At 38.7% G+C, this 20,140-nt stretch overlaps 1 protein-coding gene across 1 annotated transcript; it reads left to right on the top strand.

The window, feature by feature from the left end:
- Positions 1 to 11,713: 11,713 nt before the first annotated feature.
- LOC122665318 lies at positions 11,714 to 19,132 on the top strand. The gene is made up of 8 exons (XM_043861433.1): positions 11,714 to 12,164; positions 12,603 to 12,734; positions 13,617 to 13,740; positions 16,432 to 16,877; positions 16,989 to 17,065; positions 17,201 to 17,336; positions 18,050 to 18,253; positions 19,066 to 19,132. The coding sequence occupies exons 1-8, from the start codon at positions 11,739 to 11,741 to the stop codon at positions 19,123 to 19,125; spliced, it is 1,605 nt and encodes a 534-aa protein (XP_043717368.1). The 5' UTR covers positions 11,714 to 11,738; the 3' UTR covers positions 19,126 to 19,132.
- The last annotated feature ends 1,008 nt before the right edge of the window (positions 19,133 to 20,140 follow it).

The following is a 20,140-nucleotide window of genomic DNA, read 5'->3' as shown; positions in this document are numbered from 1 at the left end:
TGATGATCATCAATGACGAAATTCCTGACTCGAGGAGAATTAAATGGAAAATAATCCTCTCCATTTCTTAAATGTACAGTGCTGACCGTTGGATGTCTGAGTTGCCAGGTATCGACATCTCCACTTAGCATTGTCGCATTACACACTTTTAAGAATTGAAGAAGATTAAAATCCGAATTAAATCCTTGTGTCATTATACCTCTTCTTTTTCTTTCATTTCGTCTCCATTTTTCTCCCAACGAATATAGCCTTTGTGGATCTCATGTTCATGCATAAATTTCATCCATTGGATGAATTAGCACCATATGAAACTAGATGCCTATCAGTGCTACCACTAACAATAAATTGATTTGTTCAATAATATAATATGGTATAACACCTTACCACATGATTAAAGAGTGATGCACCTCCCCACCCCCCCAAAAAAAAAAAAAAAAAAAACCTATCAAATGGCTAATAGAAGTGCTAAGGCATCCACAAGAGATCTCCCATAGGAGTGATTAATTCTATAGGCCATTTCCTAAATAAAAAAATGATGAAAGTTCATTATGGGGGGAATGTATGCTCAAACACAATTGGGGAAAAATGATCGCTCCACCCCCATGAATAGTACTAATGAACTAACTCTCCCACAAAGAACTCTTTCCTATTGAAAACAAAAAATACTTTTTTTCCCTCTATTGATTATGGTATTTAACTCCTATCAAAAAAAAAAAAAAAAAAAAGATTATGTTATTTAACAGGAAAGATTTTCTAAGCCGATGGTCAACGAACACCTCAATGCCTATCTCTCCCCTTCACATGAAATAACCTTATTACCCTTTAACATACGATTTTTTTTCCACCTCATTGGTATGCTCTAGTGCTTGAGAAAACACATGTCGAGTAATTGTTAGGGACTTATGAATGTGTAACAGTTTCTCATAAAAAAAAAAAAACAGAGAAGGTACGCAACGAGGGTATTCTTGTAACTGGAAGAATCGACGCATTAAACGGAAAAGTAAACGGGGGGTTTCATGGTTAGTTGTTAGGTTCGTTAACCGTTATTATTATTTTTTTGTCTTTTTCAATACCCATCATTGGGTCAACAGTCAATAGGTTTGACTATGACTTTCTAATCGTGATTCTTTGAGTTTCCATTTCGACGGCAGTCGTTTTCTTTGGTTGAAGTCGGCACTCGGCAGTCGTTGAACCATCACTAGATCTTTTTGTTTTTTTTTTTTTGGTTCATAAAAACCATCACTAATTCATCTGTTTAAGGAGTTTGAATCTTAAAACAAATTTATGGGGATTCAGATCCTCTACTGCCGGGTTCCTCAGCAGGGTCGTGCTGTCCAGATATAGTGAGGCGTACAATGATCACTTTACCCCTAGGTTGGGCAGCTCGACAGTAGAGGATCCAAATTGAATTTCTTGAGATGCTACTCGAGTTTAAAAATCCAGAATCGCAATCTGGATTGGTCCGGCTAATTTTCCATTTGAATGAGATTGAAGTTGGTCATAACTAGTGAGAAATCGATTAAAATCGGCCAAAACATGCTCTAGCCCCAATTTACATATGAGGATTGGTTGAGCTAATACAAATCGGGATCGAGCTAGGTTAGATAGAGCCGTAAAGGACAATACTAGGCCATACAACCATCTCATGGGCTCAAAACCTACTCGGGGCATATTTTGGGTAAGTTTATTGGGTTCATGGATTAAGCTATCGATGGATTGAGAGTATCGGCCAAAAAGTGATGATTTTTAAATTTACATTGATATCAATTTGTGTAAACTTGATTGATTGGATTCTACTTTAGGGATTTCAGAGCTTCTCAAGTTTAAAATCATGTTTCTAATAAAAATTATGGAAAATCTAGATGTTAGTATGTCTACTGAAGTATAATGTTTTCACTGTTTGCCACATGATAGTTTATGAATAAGTCTTGCATCTCATTGGTTTGAATTCCAGCTCAAAATGAGTTAAGAAATGACTAAAATGCCAAAAGATATTGTTTTTTTATGTTTTTATTCATTTCAATGTAATGTTTTTTTTGTATAATTTTACTAAAAGTTTGAATTAGAATTTAAATCACTTATCTTACTTATTTTTTGTTAAAATTTGACCATTGAAATGGTTGTAAGTTCGTAACGTTCATCTATCATATAGACTAGCTCATGTGCTATCAAATGACAAATAGTGAAGTATTACTTTTCATCAAGCGTAGTGACATCTGAAGGACTCATTTTAATCCCAAAAGCTAGCTTATTAGAAACTCCCCATAAGCATACCCACAGATGCATTAGAGTTAACGACGCTTACAAATTTTATCAAGAAATCGATTTCGGTTTCCATTGTTAGGACCATAGTCTATTACTGGTTAATAACTTTTAGCAGACGTTCCAGCGAATTCTTGTAGATCTGTTTGAGAGTAGGCTGTGACAGTGATTCTGGTGGTCTTTTTTTGCTGTCAATCGAAACTCCACTCGTCGATCCACCAGACCTTTGCCTATCTGATAAGTCTGTTTGAAAGTAGGTTGTGGTAGTGTGTTGGTATGCGTGCGCCGTGTGGAATTGTTCTATTCGACACGTATAAGGACCCTTTTATTGGCACGTGTGAGCATGCGTTTAATCTTAGCTATGTTTACAGCATGTTCTCTAGAGAAGTGTTTGTGAACCAACCCCTAGTCTAGATGATTCAGTCAATGGCATGTGCGAGATCAGGTCAATTTTCATTCTTTGATTTTGAATACCGTATATACATACCTTGTATTTAATTATTATGTCCTCGATCTATTTTATGTACAGTGTTTTTTCTTGTTTGGCATTAAACGCGTATGAATGAATAACTTTTTTTTCTTTTAAAAAAAAAAAAAAAAAAACCCTTTTACCAGACGTGAATTCTAAGGGAAATCATCCTTCCTATGACGAGTCTCCTTTGTTTGCCTTTCTTATAACTTCTTCAGTTATAAAGAGAGTGAGACAAAATCATTGAAGAGAAGACTTCAAGAGTAACAATAATTTGGTCCCGCATAAAACTCATTAATAAATGACAACCTTTTTTTTTTTTTTCTTCTGGTGAAAACAAATGACAACCTTCATTTACTGTGGAGGAGCGAGAAAGATAGTGGGAACCGTGTGATGAGAAATCAGTCAACGGTCGGGATAGACCAATAGAGGAAGGGAGATGCCGAAAGGCGTCGACTGTCACGTCTCACTCACGACTCTTGTTTTGTCTATTACATACTCCCATTCAACGACAAGACCAGCGTATGGGCGTTCAGCATTCTCCTTTCCCTCCTTCCCCCCCCTCCCCACCTGATCCAGATCTTCTACAGGCCAGCTGCCCTAGCGGTCATAGCGGTACAGATCATGTGAGGCATGCATTTATCGTCTTACCCGAGTAAGGATAAGGTGGTCATTGTGCGCCTCATTGTGTCTGCACTGCTATGACCGCTCAGATAACTGCACCATAGAGGATCTGTTCCTCCCCCCCCACCCCCCACCCCTCACCCCTCACCCCTCACCCCTCACCCCCAAACCTCCTTCCTCCAAAGTCCAAGCTGTTATGCAAAACCATTACTATCAAGAAGAACATGGTCACCATTGGGAGGATGGAATTTTAGCTTATCCTTGAATGAATGAGTTTATGGAGGTTGGATCAGGTTCTCGTACGAGAACCATTTTGGTACCACCTGAGCTGCACAAATGGAATCCAAGAATGAGTGAATTTAATTTCTACGACTCAGGCAGTACGAGAATGATTCTCATACGTGAATCTGAGTTGCTCTCGAGGTTACGATGTCTCAACTCCCAATCTCTCCCTATTGTTTTGACCTTTGGGGTGTTGGTGGGGGGGGGGGGGGCGCTTTGAATCACCTACTTATATGTGTATGCTAGGTAATGAGACATGTCTTTTTTTTTTTTTTTTATAAATATCTTTGTATACTATCATTAAGAGTGTATGAAAGGATATTTATGGAATAAAATCATGTCCTCATCTAACCATTCGGGAAATGTACATATATAGGTAGGTGATCTAGACTCTATGTAGGATTGGGGGGGGGGGGGGATCAATCATCAACAACCATTATTGGGTTTTCTAACAAAAATAAGAGAATCTAAACATGATACAAGAACCAACACCTCACAATCAGTTTAATTGTTGTTGAAGCTTAACTATCAATAGAGAAGAGAAAATAAAACTATAATCTTATTGTAACCAAAGTTGGTAAAAAAAATTATAATTTTACTTTTTTATCCTTTTAGGAGTACGCATTTGATTCTGAACTAGGATCAATCCAATCATTTCACAACTCATAATGATAAATCATTTTCAATTTATATTGAAACCTTTTTTTTAATCTTTGTCTTAAATAACTTTTGAGAATAATATATGAAAGTTACAGTTTCCCAGTTCACCACTTTCGTACAACAAGTTGTACTAAAAAAATAAACCTGTTTCCTTGCCAACAAAAGAAAAAGTAGATTAATGATCTCTTTCTATTGGACTTTTTTTTACTGACCCAATTAGACCAAAGAGATTTTGACAAAGTTAAGCAATTTTCCTAATACAAAATCCAGAGAAAAGGGAAACCAGGATTCAGAAACTAATATTATGACCTCTATTAAGCATGAATAATGTAGATGATAGGAATGGGAAGGATGGAAATTTTGACCTACATTTGGTGATCCCAAGTGAATTCACAGCTTTTTGGTGTATGGCATCAGTGGATTGAGGGAGTGCTTGTCCATTCCTCCAGCCAGTGTAAGGCTGGAGTCATCTTTAACATTTAAGAGAAGTCATACAAGTTGATTGAAACAGAGGAATGAAGATAAGCATAAATGTTGGTTCCATGCAGCTTAAAGAGTCTTTAAATTCTGAGTAGTGAATATGGTAAACTTGGCTGGGGCTTATGCATCTATCTACGTCTATAATTAGGGAGAAAGATGCCGGTCGGTCGCGCAGCACGGTGGACATGTGTATCAGCGCCAAACACAGTTGTACGTGAAATAATCGGTGCACCCCTTTGGAAAGATAGAAAAGACCAAGGGTTCATCAGTCATTTTGTAGGCGGCTATGTCTAGGTGCAGATACATGTACGCCACGCTGCGCGACTGGGTGGCGTTCCTAGCTTTTCCCTTAATTACATCAACCCCAATCTCCAACCCTTCATCACCATCCACATAAGTCAACAATAACAAGATAGAAAATCTCTGCTCCTTTCTTGCCTGCCAAGTCCTAATAAAAAACCTTATCAATCTCATGAGAGTTCTATCTTACCTAAATTTCATTTTCCATTAAAATAGGGTAAAGTATACGTACCTCCTAGAATGTACCCAATATTTCTTGTACCCTCTAAGCGGCTCAATATTCCACGTGGCTCAATATTCCACGCACTACCCTTGTTTTACACCCCAAATGCCATTTAAGTTCACACCAAGTATTAAATGCTATAAAATGACCAAACTACCCTTTCTTCTATCTTTTCTAAATTTTGAAAAGACCTAATTGCTAAATTTTGAAAATACTAAAATGGCTCATCTTCCCCAAATCATCATCTCTTTTTACATACCCACCACCACCACCACCACCATCAACGAACGAACTAACAACAAAGCAGAGGAATCTGTAAAGTACTCTGAACTCCAATCAAAATTTGCAGATCACAACTCATTTCATATTGCCGAGTTCTGGTCACCAAAAGGACAATATAGAACCCTACCCTCACTAATAATTCAGTCTTCAATGGAACCGTCAGTTACCACATCTTGTTTTTTCCTCCCCCACCCCCCCACCCCCAATGTGTCCCTTTTCCACAATTCACAAAGACCTAGTCAATGCATTGACTCACTGAGAGCCCTGTGAAACACGAAAAATGAAAAAAAAATTAACCCCATTCCCTCATCTGCATTTCCCACCCAACCCCTTTTCCTTTTTGTTCAACCCTGTTACTGATTTTTTTTCTTTTGATCTTCAAATACAAGTATTCAGCTACTCTGATTTAGAATTGCCGTTTTTCCTCCTCTTTTCCCTTTCTGATCTTTCTACGATTCTGCTCTCTGTCAGCTTTCCAACAATCCTTTCGTTTGGTTTCTGTTCTAGGGTTTCGGATCTGGAATCATCTCTCTCCTGTATATGCAGCCAATGTAACTTCAATTTCATTATTTTCGCTTTAAATCAAAATAGATATGTAAAGTGAAATTGAAAAGGAAGAAATCCAGCAAAAATCTCTATCAAAAGACGAAGGAGAAAACGAGAGATCTGTTACTCCGAGAAAACAAATCACTAGAGACAACAATCGTCCAATTCTAATCCCTTTCTGCATATTTTCCCTGATCAATCGGGTGCCCTTTTCTTCCTCCTTTCCCCGTTTCACAGTTTCCGATTCCGTGGGATTCCTTTCTAAAATTCTGAACTTGTTCGTCCAAAGCTGTTTTTTTTTTTTTAAAAAAATTTATTTATTCGGGAGATTTCAAAGTACGATTTACGTAGCGTACATTAGCTCTCTAAGAATAGTGGCAGCGGTTCTGGTGGCAATGGTGTTGGTGGTGGGTATGTAAAAGAAGGTGATGATTTGGGGGAGATGAGGGCATTTTAATCTTTTTAAATTTTTGCAAATAAGGTAATTAGGTTTTTTCAAATTTTTGAAAAAATAGAAAAAAGAGTAGTTTGATCATTTTATAATATTTAATACCTAGTGTGGACTTAAATGGCATTTGGGGTGTAAAGCAGGGGTGGTACGTGGAATATTGAACCGCTTAGAGGGGTACGAGGAATATTGGGTGCATTCTAGGGGGTATGTGTACTTTACCCATTAAAATACTGATTAGTATCTTGTTTTATTGTAAAAAACAAATATATTTGTTATTTATTTTCATATTAATTTTGATTCTAATTAGGTTGGACCAAATAGGTCACCTACATTCTAATTAAATTAGGGTCTTATGTAATAGTTAACTACTCTTTTATTTTATGTACATGACTTTTTCTTTCTTTCTGATGAGCCCATAGCTGCTTAGATTTGTGGTTAACAGCTAACACTCATTTTTTCCCTAATGTGTATTTAAGTAAAGTTTATAAGATTACTAAACTATTTTTCATTTTAGTTTAGTATGGTCATGATTTGGCCAAACCCAATTTGATTCTTGATGTTTAATTCAAATCTAGAAGTCCATAAGAAAGATTATGAAATCTTCATCCAATGTGTGAAGACCTACCTTCCATCGTTTATCTCGAGATTCCAGAGTGCTTAATGATATCAAACATCTATTGATATAAGATGGCTTAACGCTTTAACCCATTTAATTAACAAACCCAAAAGGAGAAACTTTCTTTATAACTAAAAAAAGAAAGGGAAAAAGATCCCCATGACGGAAGATTGGGGATTTCTTCCCATGCCCTCTGACATAATGAGCATCACATTGACACTTTTTTCTTTTAAGACAAAATGTGGAACTTCTATTGAATGAATTCATCTCCTGCCCTCTCATTGGTGTAATTTCTCAATCTGGCATCATCGGACAATATGTATGTGTACTTAAGCATATAAATACATGCATGTACTTATTCTCAACGAAAACCTGTTCATCTCGTGTTTCATGCTTTCATCTGGCAATAATGGACCATGGACCCCTGTCTACAAAATTGAGGAAGCATTCCTATTTATCAATATTTGCATAAAAAAACCATATATACTACGTGTTGGGCTCCTCTGTAGCGCGACACACTGTGTCACGCTACAAAGGACCCGAATCCCTATATCTATTTGAAGATATTGTCAAACACTCCAACTTCTAATTTAAATGCGTCAAGACTTCAATTTGAGTTTTGAAATATTCTAAGACGAAAAATCATCTAAATTGTCATAAATCTTTCTTTGGACAATATTGAATGATGGGTTCTTCAAAGCAATGAAATAAAGAAACATCATAGCAAATTTACTAATTTGAACTCCCTGTGTATCATTGACTTTGAATAGAGCTCATTGGAGGAATAGGATCTATGTAGCCGATCCTATTTAGCTAGAATTAAACTAAGTTGAATTAAAAATTGAGCTGTATATGTCACAAACATGAGACATCACATTTGGTGGCCTAGAACTTTCCATTTTGTTTGTCATCTCCACATTGTTCTCTTGTGGGGGGGGGGGGAGGGGGGAGGAGAGGGGAGCTTATGATAAAATATTCAAAAAATTTAAATTCATATGTGACCCTTCCAATCTCGTGCCAAAATTTATTATAAGGCAAGCATGTGGAAAAAAATGGTGCCATGTATAAGGCATTCACTACATGGGGAGATGGTATCCAACTTCTATCGAGCTAGGCACCTGTGATTCTTGGGATCCTATGGTCTTCCACTTTCCTTGCATTTGGCAAATGACAGTCGATGAATCTCCATAGACCTCGAATCCTGGAATTGGAGACAGAATAGTTGAGATATTCAATTGGGAGGGAGAGGTAGGAATGACATCAAAAGTAGGATCGTCAAAAGGATTAACCACACGTCACCCTCTCGAGGCAATAACTATAGTTTATGCAACCGCTTTTATAAAATCTGCCTCCAACCCCTCTTTCACTTGAATTTTGAAATCTGGTTTGCTCTTGGTTACCTGAACCCTGAAGAGCGCCCTTCGCTTGCTTAGAAGTGGATTCGAACCACTAACACAAGGATTTCCAGTCCTTAATCTCCGCTTTCTCCGGCGCATATTAGCTTAGCTACGCTTAATAAGTCGGTTTGGCTTCTTCTTTGGCGGCCACTCATATATAGATGGACAAGGAGAAAAGCCAAAATGATTTACTTTAAGTCTTAGGTGGTGAGTCAGTGGATTCACATTCAATCAGGGTTTCAAGAATTAGGATTGGATCGGAATTAGTTGAGGTTGATCCCCATTCCGGTTGATCTGATTTGTTTAATCCTTATATAGAAAACAAAAAATTTCACACCGAAATCGACTCAACCCGAACCAAAACTGATAGTGGTAATTGATGGAGGAAAGTTTCTACAATATAGTTTATGTGGTGCCAAGAAAGTAGGAATAATTATCACCTCCAATTCCTCTAATAGGGGGGAGTGAACCCATCTTGGGCAGTGTTTTTGGGTAGGAGGTAGGGTGATTATTTCCGTCCCATGTGAGGAATTGGAGGGAGCAACGAATTGGAGGGGATAATGATGACAACGCTAGAATCTTATCAAAACTAAAAGAAATAATTTGACTCCATTTGTGGTGGTTTTGGCCTCAAAACCCGAATCGTTATCACCTCCAATTTCTGTCTGCTCCAATTCCCTCCAATTCCTCACATAAGAGCGAAAATGACCACCTTATCCCCTGCCCGAACACACTGACCAAGGTGGGGTAGGGTGGTCATTTCTGCTCCTATGTGAGGGATTGGAGGGAATTGGAACGGACAGCGAATTGGAGGTGATAAAAATTCCCCAAAATCCCAAGGTGCCAGGTATAGTGGATTCCAGGATTAACAGGCATGGATCACCCTTGATGTTGAGCAAGAGCTAAGGTTCATTGGATCAGTATCTGATTATGATGTCACTACTGATCAATACCATAAGTGCCTGCCACCATTGTAACAGCTATTACAGCGGCCAAGGAGGTGACTCAGAATTTCCACTTCCACATATCACGTCCCCCAAGGCTGTTTGCTTGGTCTCGCCCCCCTATACCCTTGTTTAAATTCAACATAGACGGTGCCAGCAAAGGGAATCCGGGGAATGCAGGTATCGGTGGAGTCTGCAGGGACACTCACTCGAGGTTTGTCTGTGGTTTTTCTGAAGGTATTGGATGGAATCATGCGTTAGTAGTAGAGGCTCTCGTGGCTAGGAAGGCGATGGCTATTGCTCTCTCTAACAACCTGAAGAGTATCATCATTGAGAGCGATAATCTCCTTCTAATTAATCTCTTCAAAGAGCTCTCGACCTTGGTGCCATGGAGGATAGCTACTACCCTTTGTGATTGCTTCTTTCTCGTGCCTTTTTTTGATAGTATTCAATTTTCACATGTTTTTCTCCAGGCCAACAATGTGGCTGATTCGCTCGCCTCTATGGCAGCTGACCTCCAACACTCTGTATCCTGGTTCTCATCCCCACCCCCCTCTATTTCCCCTTTGTTGCTTGCATATGCTTCTGGAACTTTGTTCCCCCGTTAATGAATTGCTCCTATCAAAAAAAAAAAACCCACCATTGTAACAGCTAAGGCCCCTTAATCCAGCTATTTTGGTCACCGGGTCAACCCTTATCCATCCAAAGTCTCACTTATGAAGAACAATATAGTATTGGATTCATTACTATCATTCTCCTATACTTGTCGTATATTGATTCAATTTTTTCTTTGCGAACCTTATTTTTTAATTCTTCTATCAAATTAAAAAACTTTCACCTCTCCATCTCCTTGGGTATTTGAAAATAACCAGTTTACCATTAAGAAGAGGCCGGGCTACATACTTTTCAAATATATTAATGGTATGCTTCTTTATTGAGTTTTTACGATAAGACCCTTAAGATAGCACACTTTTGTTTCATTTCCTTTGGGAGAGAGAGAGAGAGAGGTCTTCAATGTATTTTTGTTAGATTGAGGAAATTTTCTTTTTTTCTTTATCATAGCTGATGGTGCTTTTATCTCTTCACCAAGGGTTAAGACAAACTACAATCCTTAAGAACACACCTCTTAGGGTTGGAACCATCTTTCACATCCACACCTCCTAACCCCCCTCCCCCTCCTAACCAATAATAATAATAATATTATTATTATTATTATTATTATGTTGTACAAAAAACAAAAGAAATTAAGGGCATCTCGATTTTAGGCTTAGCATACAATGTGGGTCAGGGGGGTGAATCACCCTATTTGAATAAGAATTCGTTGAGCCTAAAAAATCAATTAAACATATCTCTTGTAACGAGATCCCTACATATTGGAATTCTAAAAATTAATGCTTTTAGGCCATGTTTGAAAATCAAGAAAAAAAATATTACAAAAAAAAATTGAATTTGAAAAGAGAGATAAACATATAAATCAATCATTATGTCGTCATAGTTTTTGCTTTTTCTTTTCTTGTCTAGACTTCCATTTGATTCTAACTTCTAGGGATTCTAAGTGTTTTTTTTTTTTTGGATCAAAGAAAGGGGAGAAACGCCTCCACCAAGCAAAATTTATTTAAAAAACCTAATAAAAATTTTCCTGTTTTTTAAAATAGGCAGGGTTAACAATGAAAGAAGGTGGATCAATCCATCAAACCTTAAGCAGATGAACCATAGAACCTTTAGCCACGATATGGGCTTGGATCAGGATCGTCTCCAGGGAGCCCAGCACCCAGGGTGCTGCCAAGGAGCATCCAACGGCTGAACTGTGCTGTACACATCTCGGCGCACTCTTGGGCGTGGTGGGCTCTCTAGAGACGAGCCAAATTCTATGGGCTTCACCGTTACTTAGAACGGGGAACAAATCTAAAACTAACACTATCAAATTTATTACACAACAACAAAATTTCCTGAATTAGCCAGGATATGGGCTTCTAAGCTCACTTCTAACGATTTCAGGTCTATTCAGATTAGAATTCACTACATTGGATTAAAGCGGCGGTTTCTATTTGCTTTACCCGCTAAATTGCAGCGCGTATGCTACGGCTTTACTACCTGCGGCACGCTACATTATACTCCCCAAGTCCCAATTAACGGAATTAACCCAATAATGGCTTCGTGAGATTTTAGACAAGAAGTGTAATCGGTGAATGTGTGGTACCGATGGATCCGAAAGAACTAAAACCTCTCAATATCCAATTTGTGTCGTCGACTGATTCGGCCGAATTTTCCCGCCTGGAATGGGCGATGAATCGTTCTTCAGTGGTCGGCCTTGACGCAGAATGGAAGCCCCATCGCTCGCAGCAATCATCTTACCCCTTCGTTTCGCTCCTTCAAATCGCTTGCCGGATCGATTGTACACCCAGCGACGTTGATGGCCACGGTGACGGCGACGAGGAGGTGGAGGACAACGATTTATTGGTGTTTCTGCTCGACCTCTTGGCGGTTCCTCTGCCTTCAATTTGGGAGCTCTTGAGGGACATGTTCGTTTCACCGGATATTCTGAAACTAGGATTTCGGTTCAAACAGGATTTGATCTACTTGTCTTCCACCTTCCATTCTCAAGGTTGCGCTCCCGGCTTCGATAGGGTATTTCTTCATATTTTACTCCTCTCTCTCTCCTTGCTTTCGTGTATTCTTATTTTTTCTGTGTTGAGTGAAACCCTTCCATGTTCTGATCAACTATGATAGATTGATACACATTGACTAACAAGCTGCGTGCGTTCTTCCACTTCTCTTGAGAATGGAAAATTCAATTAACGGTAGTAGTTAAGTACTGGTTGTTCTTAACCATTTGTTTGATCAGCTATGGACAATTGTAGCCAGTAGGCACTAACTACTCAACTGGCATCTTACATTTTCCGGATATGGCGGAAAATTTTCAATTGAAATTAGTGGGTAAACACGGTTTTTCCAACCCAGTATCTCCCCCCCCCCCCCCAAAAAAAGCAACTGTAATAGACAAGAAGCAGCAAGCTGGAATCCTCTATACTCGTTAAGTTCTTATGTTTCTTTTTAACCGGGCAGATTGAACCCTTTCTGGATATTACGAGCATTTATGATCATCTTCAGCGCAAGCAACCGGGAAGAAAACTTTCCAAGGAGACAAAAAGCTTGTCAACCATATGCGAAGAAGTCCTTGGAATTTCTCTTTCGAAGGTATGGTCACTGGCAGCCTTTGCTTGTGCAGTTTGATGATTTAAGCGTGTTTACAGTTACATGCATATATTGCCTTTCATCCAGTTTGCCATTAGTTCTTTTTGACTCCTAGCATATTTCAACTAAACCAAGGAAATGGGACCACAGTGCCAAAGGCACAATGTGTTCAAATTGATGACTGACTCATCATCAACAAATCACATCTGGCAAACATATAGAATGAGGAGGCTCCTACATTCCTTCTCCCTCACAGCACTGAATAAATGCTCACACTCTTGAGACTAACTCCCCATTGGAATGCTTTACATTTAGGAGGTGCCAAATTATATTATATATGCTAATGAGGGTGCGGAAGGGAGGGACTAGGGAGGGGTGCAATGTTTCACATCTTCATGCTCATGAGGTCATTTTTCCCTTTAAATATCTTGTTTGTGTTTGACTCACTGAAGTTTCTTTACCATCCGCTGGGTATGCAGGATGGCAGTAGCTCTGTATCCCAATGAGTGATGCACTCATCAATCATGCTTCCATGTAAGGGATAGTTTGGTCAATGTACAGCCTAATGAAAGATTGTTTTGTTAGTACCCTACTCCTTTATTGATCAAGTACCCATGCATGGATGCATGCTGCATGATGCATTAAGCTTCCTTTTGTTTTCCTTTGCTTTTAACATGTATCATTCCCCTTTGGAGGATGCTGTTTAGCACCAAGCTCACCTACCTTAGTGGACGTTAGCATTTACCATTTATCCTTATACTTTGTCTAAATTTGAGGGAGGGTTCATTATTCTGTTTTTTTGGGGCCTTTTGATGTAGAATGGGTTGAGAATTTTCATGAAAAAATTACATTGTGGCAGTTTTGATTTAGATACTGTTCCTCCAGGAACTCCAATGTAGTGACTGGTCACACCGTCCTCTTACAGAAGAGCAGAAATTATATGCAGCCGCAGATGCACACTGCCTATTGAAAATATTTTCAGTCTTTCAAGGCAAGATTGACAAAGAAGGTTTGTCTTGTGCAATGCTTTATGATTTTGATTATTTCTTTGAGGTTTTTATTCTTGTATAGGATAATAACATGTTAGACAGAACACCGAACATGAAGAACTGCAAGATTACTTTATTTGACAGATTGGTCATGGAATATTTTATTACACAATAGAATTGCATAGAGGATTTATTTTGCTTGTGAAATCTAGCGTTGCTCATAACATTTTACTCTATTTGAGAATCCTTTGTGGGATGCTTTGTTGGGAAATTGAATCCATCTGGAGTGTGAGGAATAGTCAAGGACAATGATGCTGCAATGCTTGCCTCCTGAGGTCCAGTGGGTGAGGTTGCCTCTTCTGGCGCTGTTGATATTCCTTCACTATGGTCTGAGACTAGCTTATATTAGAGAATTTTGGTTACCGATTTTGGATTAGGAATGCTCTAGCTTGATTGGGTGCATGTGGTGGAGTTGAGGAGTTTATCAAGGTTTTCACATCCTCTTGGGAATTGGGCAAGCTTGCTCTTTGGCTGATTCCGTGAATGTCTCAGTCAAATGAAAGCCAAGGAATGCCAATGACCACGCCTTATGAGCTCCCCTAATATGTTATGGTTTGACCATCAATATTTATGGGACATTGCCTTCATTGTTTGTTATCCTTTCTGGAGTGACTCTTCCATTCTTGTATATCATTATTTGTCTTATTGCATTTGCTAATTTAGCTGCCAAGTAAACCTTATGACTAAATTTCTTTAACAAAACATGTTACTTGGTTACTTCTAGATAATGAGTAAAGTACTCAAATTTTAGTTGCTTCCTTATGATTGGATAGAGATTTATGTATGTTATTTTTTTTTGAAAAAAAAAAGCCAATTTATCTATGAATAATACAAGATTGTGCTATAGCTACATCAATCTGAAATTAGTTAGTACCTTTTTCAAGAGTTAAGGTCACAAGAACAGTATCACGGGTGTCAGGTCCAACATCAAGCTAGGATGATATAGGGCCAGTATGAAGATCTTAACTACTGACCTGGACCACAGCCAAAGGAAATATCCAATCCTTACATATCTCCACATAGGAAGTGCTTTAGTCCACCTCATGATTGCAGAAAGAACCACTGGAAATCCATTCAGCAAAGCAACAAATTGGGAAAGTTTTGAAAGTGAAGGAGCTATATGGTAATTGCTTTGGGGGCTGGGTATCATATGTAATTTTTATGAGCAAAGGGGGGCATCTGTGACCTCTAAATTTATTGAAAGAAACTTTGGTTATTTGGGGGGGGGGGGGGGGGGGGAATATTTTGGTACTGATTATGGTTTCATTTATATATTTATTTTTAAGCTTATCAAAAAGTATTGGAGTCCTTACGATAAAAAATATAAGGTTCTTTCTCCCATTAGTAAGTAAAAACTGATTTTCTATGATTCCTCTGTTATAAGAATATCTACTATTCTTCTACAGAGTTTCTGATTTTTTTCTATTGGTATGGACTGGTGAGAGTTATTTCTCATCCTTTGTGATATTTGATGCTCTCTCTCTCCTGTTGAAACAAACGGGGCCTGAAGTTGTGTACAGTGGTTATGACTTATGAGACGATAAAATTCTCAGAGGAAACAGATCCAGTTTGGTAGTGTTGAATGCCTGAGTTTCAAATCCATGGTACTGCCAAAGGAGAGAACGAGGTTTCTAATTCTGAAACTCAACTGATACCAGCAACAACACTAATTCTTCAGTTCAAACTCGTTGGCTTAAATATACAATTTAAGATCCTTACAGGAGTGATTCAGCCAAAGAGAAAATCAGAGCAGGAAATGTAGGGTAAATTGCAGAGAATACAAGCAGAAATAATCCAGTAGCTTACCCAGCAAGATAGCAGCGAAAGTAGAAGCTGAGGCCTTAGAGAGTGAAGAACTAATTCTCAAACTCAAAATCAAATAAAATTCCTCTTCATGGCTGTTTACCACCTACAGCTACCTATCGTAGGAGGGTTGGGAGACCTATTAGAATGGAAAACCAATTCCTTAAAAAAACCTTATGAATTCTCTCTTCAAAGACAAGTAAAACCCGTTATGGGCCATGTAACAATGCCCACTTACAAAAGAAGCCATAACTAAATCCCATCCCCTACCCCCCAAAAAAGAAAAACCCTCAAATAAGTAATAAAAATTAATTGAGAAAAATCCCGTAACTAATCAGACCCTTTGACTGATGTAATTTTGCCCTTCTCCGCTGAATGGAACCCCAAGACTCCCTCCTTGGCCACTGGTCTCTACCCTGCTTATGTGGTGGCACCTAAGGAGCCACCTTGGAGGATGCTTCTGCACTGTAGGGGCTTGCTTTTGTTCATGTGTTACATTAACTATCTTGAATCAGTAAACATTCATGCCCCAATCTAGTATTACCTCTTTCTATCAAAAAGAAAAAAAAAAACCCATATTTTACCTAGAAGACTCATTATTACAGTGCCAAGTTCTTATGTTTTATGTTTTCCTTTCTTTCTTGGTGCATGGACATGATGCTAGACTTAAAAACCACGACAATAATGAACATAGAATATTTCATTTCATGGAGCATTTTTTTTTTCTTATGAAAACATGATGGAGCATGTATTAAAAGAAGGATACTTATTGCTTATAGTCAGTTAAACTTGAGGCCTGATACCTTTACACATGCTGGATACTTATTGGCTTGGGTGGTACTTTGCAGGCAATTCCTTGCACGATACTACTCCGCTGCACTCCCCAATTGCGATTCTTGGACTAAAACAAATTTTTGAGAAGCCTGATGTTTGTGTCAATGTTTTCAGTCTAAAATTTGGTGAAGCTTCAGATATGGTCAGAGCAACTGCATATTTTGAAATTCATCAGAGAAATTACTCCGTGGTAGGATCCATTTCCAAGCCTTCACATAGGAAGACCATTCCTTTGGATGAATCTCTGTCAAAGATAGTGCAAAAATATGGAGGAAAAATACTGTTAAAGGATTCTGACAAAAAACCAAGAAACTCAAAAAAGAAGGGGAAAAAACAATCTTCAGTTAATTTGTCTTGCAGGGAAAGAAGGGTTGAGAATAGCAGTGATTGGCAGGGGCCTCCACCATGGGATTTATCCTTGGGTGGTGATGGATGCCCCAAATTTTTATGTGATGTGATGGTAAGTATATGCTCAGTTTGAAGAAACAACCTCACATTCATCCGAAGAAAAATAAAAGGGGGGGGGGACTTGGAACACTATATTCATGAGACTGACAAAATACTTATCCAGGTGGAAGGCTTGGCTAAGCACTTGCGTTGTGTGGGGATTGATGCCGCAGTTCCATGTTTAAAAAAGCCTGAACCTAGGTGTTTTTTCCGTCTCTTTTCCACTGAATAATTTGAATGACTCTTCTTTTTTAATATCCTTTTTCTCCTTTGGAATATGGAGTCTGTAGTGGCATTTGAAATGTGATATTGCAATTATTTTAATTGTTGGTTTAGGCAGTTAATAGATCAGGCACAAAAAGAAAAGAGGGTGATCTTAACCCGAGATGCCAAGCTGTTGAGGCATGACTATCTGATAAGGAATCAAGTTTACAGGGTGAAGACTCTGCTGAAGAATGACCAGCTCCTTGAGGTACAAAATGGTGCTATGTGGGTAGCTTCTTTTGCTAACTGTTAAGACAATTTGATGCAACGCAATCCTGGACCCAAGAAACACTCGATCTAAAGCCTGCCTGCAAGAATTAGATCTTTAGGAATTTTTTTATTGTTATTTGTTTTGGCAAAAGGTTTTGTGCACGGCCATGCACCATACACGGTTAAGCACAGACCTTTACCATTGGACAAGACGGGGTCAAAATGACCAAAACCCCCCTAAATGACACATTGTAACGTGCCCCTCCTTCTATGACCTTGCATGAAAACCTCCCCCATTTGTTTTTTAATTTAGTGTCCTATTTCTACATCTGCAATTATTAAGAGTCTTATAGTATGATTTTTCCACCCTGTGTGGGTTGCTATGTGGAAATTGGATGCATGAAATAATGCTATTGATGTCAAAAGCCTTTATAGTTCTGGTCTGTAACCCTCATTTATAATAATTTACTGAACATTTGGTTAATGGTCCTGGAAAATACAAGAGGAAATTTAGAACTGGTAGACCCTGAATGCATTGTTGCTTGACTAGCTTAGAGGTACCATAGCAGTACCAAGCTGATAATGACTGTCTTCCATCTTTCCAATTACATGGCCATACTGTTTAGAGACTTTCTAGTTGGTGGGTTTTGAGTTAATATTCTGAAGATGTCAACTAGCTTCTGCCAAGTTTTGATTGAACTTTTCCTTCAGGTGATTGAGACTTTCCGATTGAATATTTCTGAGGATCAGTTAATGTCAAGGTGCACCAAATGCAATGGAAGGTTTATTCAGAAACCTCTAACAACTGAAGAAGCGATTGCAGCTGCAAAGGGATTCCAAGTAATCCCAAACTGTCTGTTTAACAAGAATTTAGAGTTTTGGCAGTGCACAGATTGCAACCAATTGTATTGGGAGGTAATGTTTTGTTATTAAATCACCTGTCATTGATGTTCCTTTCCTTGTTTTGTTCCACAGTTCAAGGTAAAACTGCTTTAGAATCTTACTTTCCTCAAGACCTTAATGAAGAACTCCTATTCAGTCCCAGCCCATGTGACGAAAGAAAACCTCCTGTTTGTTTGCAAAGTACATTACATATGAGTCTGAAATAGGCTGGAGCACTAATTGGATCGCTGATCTAGAGCACTGGGTTCAGTTCAGACCAAACCCTTAGCCTCAGCCTGGTCTGACCTCGAGCTTGAAAATCTCAACCCTAGCCCGGTACATGCCTTGATTTTTTTGAGGTGCTCGGTGGGTCAAACTTACACCCTTATGTTAACTCTTTAAGTCGTCCAAGAAGGGAAGGTTGTCGAGTGAATCTATACGAGCTACCAGAGATTTATTTATTTTTCTTTTTTTTTTTTTTGGGGGGGGGGGGTTGTGGTTGTTTGGGTTTGGGGTGTAGGTGGCAGTTCACCTGGACATATTAGCCATGTGTCCTGCTATGTATTTGACTTGACACAATTAGTCAGCGAAACCATCCATAAATTGGCATTAACATCCCAAAAAAAGAGAGGGCGAAGCTGCTGCTATCTGGAACGGATTTGGGTCACCTTGATGCCTTTCCTAGATGTAAATTACTAAAGCACTTGTGATAGGATGAGGGGTTTGGTTTACACCCTGTTTTCTCTCCCCTAACAAAAATGGAGACAAATGGAGTTTATAATTAATAGGTATGTGATGTCTTTTGGTGCTGCTGCTAACTGGCACTAAGCATGTGTTACTTGCAGGGAACACAGTATCATAATGCTGTTCAGAAGTTCATCGACGTTTGCAAGTTGAATGAATAATCGGAGAGAAAAAAGAGGGAGCTTTTGGGGGAGAGGGGGGGGGGGAGGAAGGAATGTAACTTCAGGTATATATATCACCATCGTCTCATGCCCAGTTCAATTCACATGATTATGATGGTAAATTGTCTTGGTTCAAAAGTGTATCTGTAACGTTTGAAATGCTTTTAAAACTTCCAAGTCTTGATCTTATCTTTTACCTCTGTTGTATTCATGGATAGGAAACAGAAATTCACTCATATTGAAAATGAAATTGACTTTATCACCAAGGATATCAAAGCCGTGTAATCTTTTGAAAGCCACTTTGCCGGTCATTCCCTTTGGTTGGATGGGACCCATATGTCACCACTGCTTAGTACCGACTACCGACCAACCATCTCGGGTCAATATATCAAGTGCTTTGATCTTTAAAACAAACCCACACACACTTTAACCCTAAATGGACGGTGGACAATCCATAGTGAGTATTCCATGTTTTTTTTTTTTTGAGAGACGACAATATAAGAATTGGTGAGAGAAAGGGATGGAATTTGTTGGGTGGTTTCTTTCTTTATGAGCAAGGGGAGGAGAACCTGGCCAAGCCCACTTGTCTATGTTTTATGTTTTGGGATTCCCTCACTTACTTCAACAATTTGAGGGAATTTTTCTTTTCTCTGTTTTTTTAACTGTTCATTTCTCCATGTTTATCTTTGTTCCCTTCACATATTCAATCGTTGTGTCTGGATTAGTACAGTTCCCAGCTTGTAAGTACCCTCCTGCTTCTTGTTTGGTGGCCAAATTGGGCCTGGATTCCGGCTGAGCTGGATTGGACTGGTTTCCATTGATTCTGAGTGGATGATTCAATTTCTCACCCGCGCATTGGAGGAAATTGCACTCTGGTGTCATAGCGATCCTTTCAATGAAATTCTTATAAAAATGAAAGGGCCTAAGCTAGGTTGGACATACATTACAATCATATTTTTTCATTTTTGTCAAATTCTTATAAAAATAATGTATACGCTTTCGGATTCGATGGGGG

The sequence above is a fragment of the Telopea speciosissima genome, chromosome 6 (assembly GCF_018873765.1).
Source record: "Telopea speciosissima isolate NSW1024214 ecotype Mountain lineage chromosome 6, Tspe_v1, whole genome shotgun sequence".
Classification (NCBI taxonomy): domain Eukaryota; kingdom Viridiplantae; phylum Streptophyta; class Magnoliopsida; order Proteales; family Proteaceae; genus Telopea; species Telopea speciosissima.
This window is presented reverse-complemented; position numbering and strand designations above follow the sequence as displayed.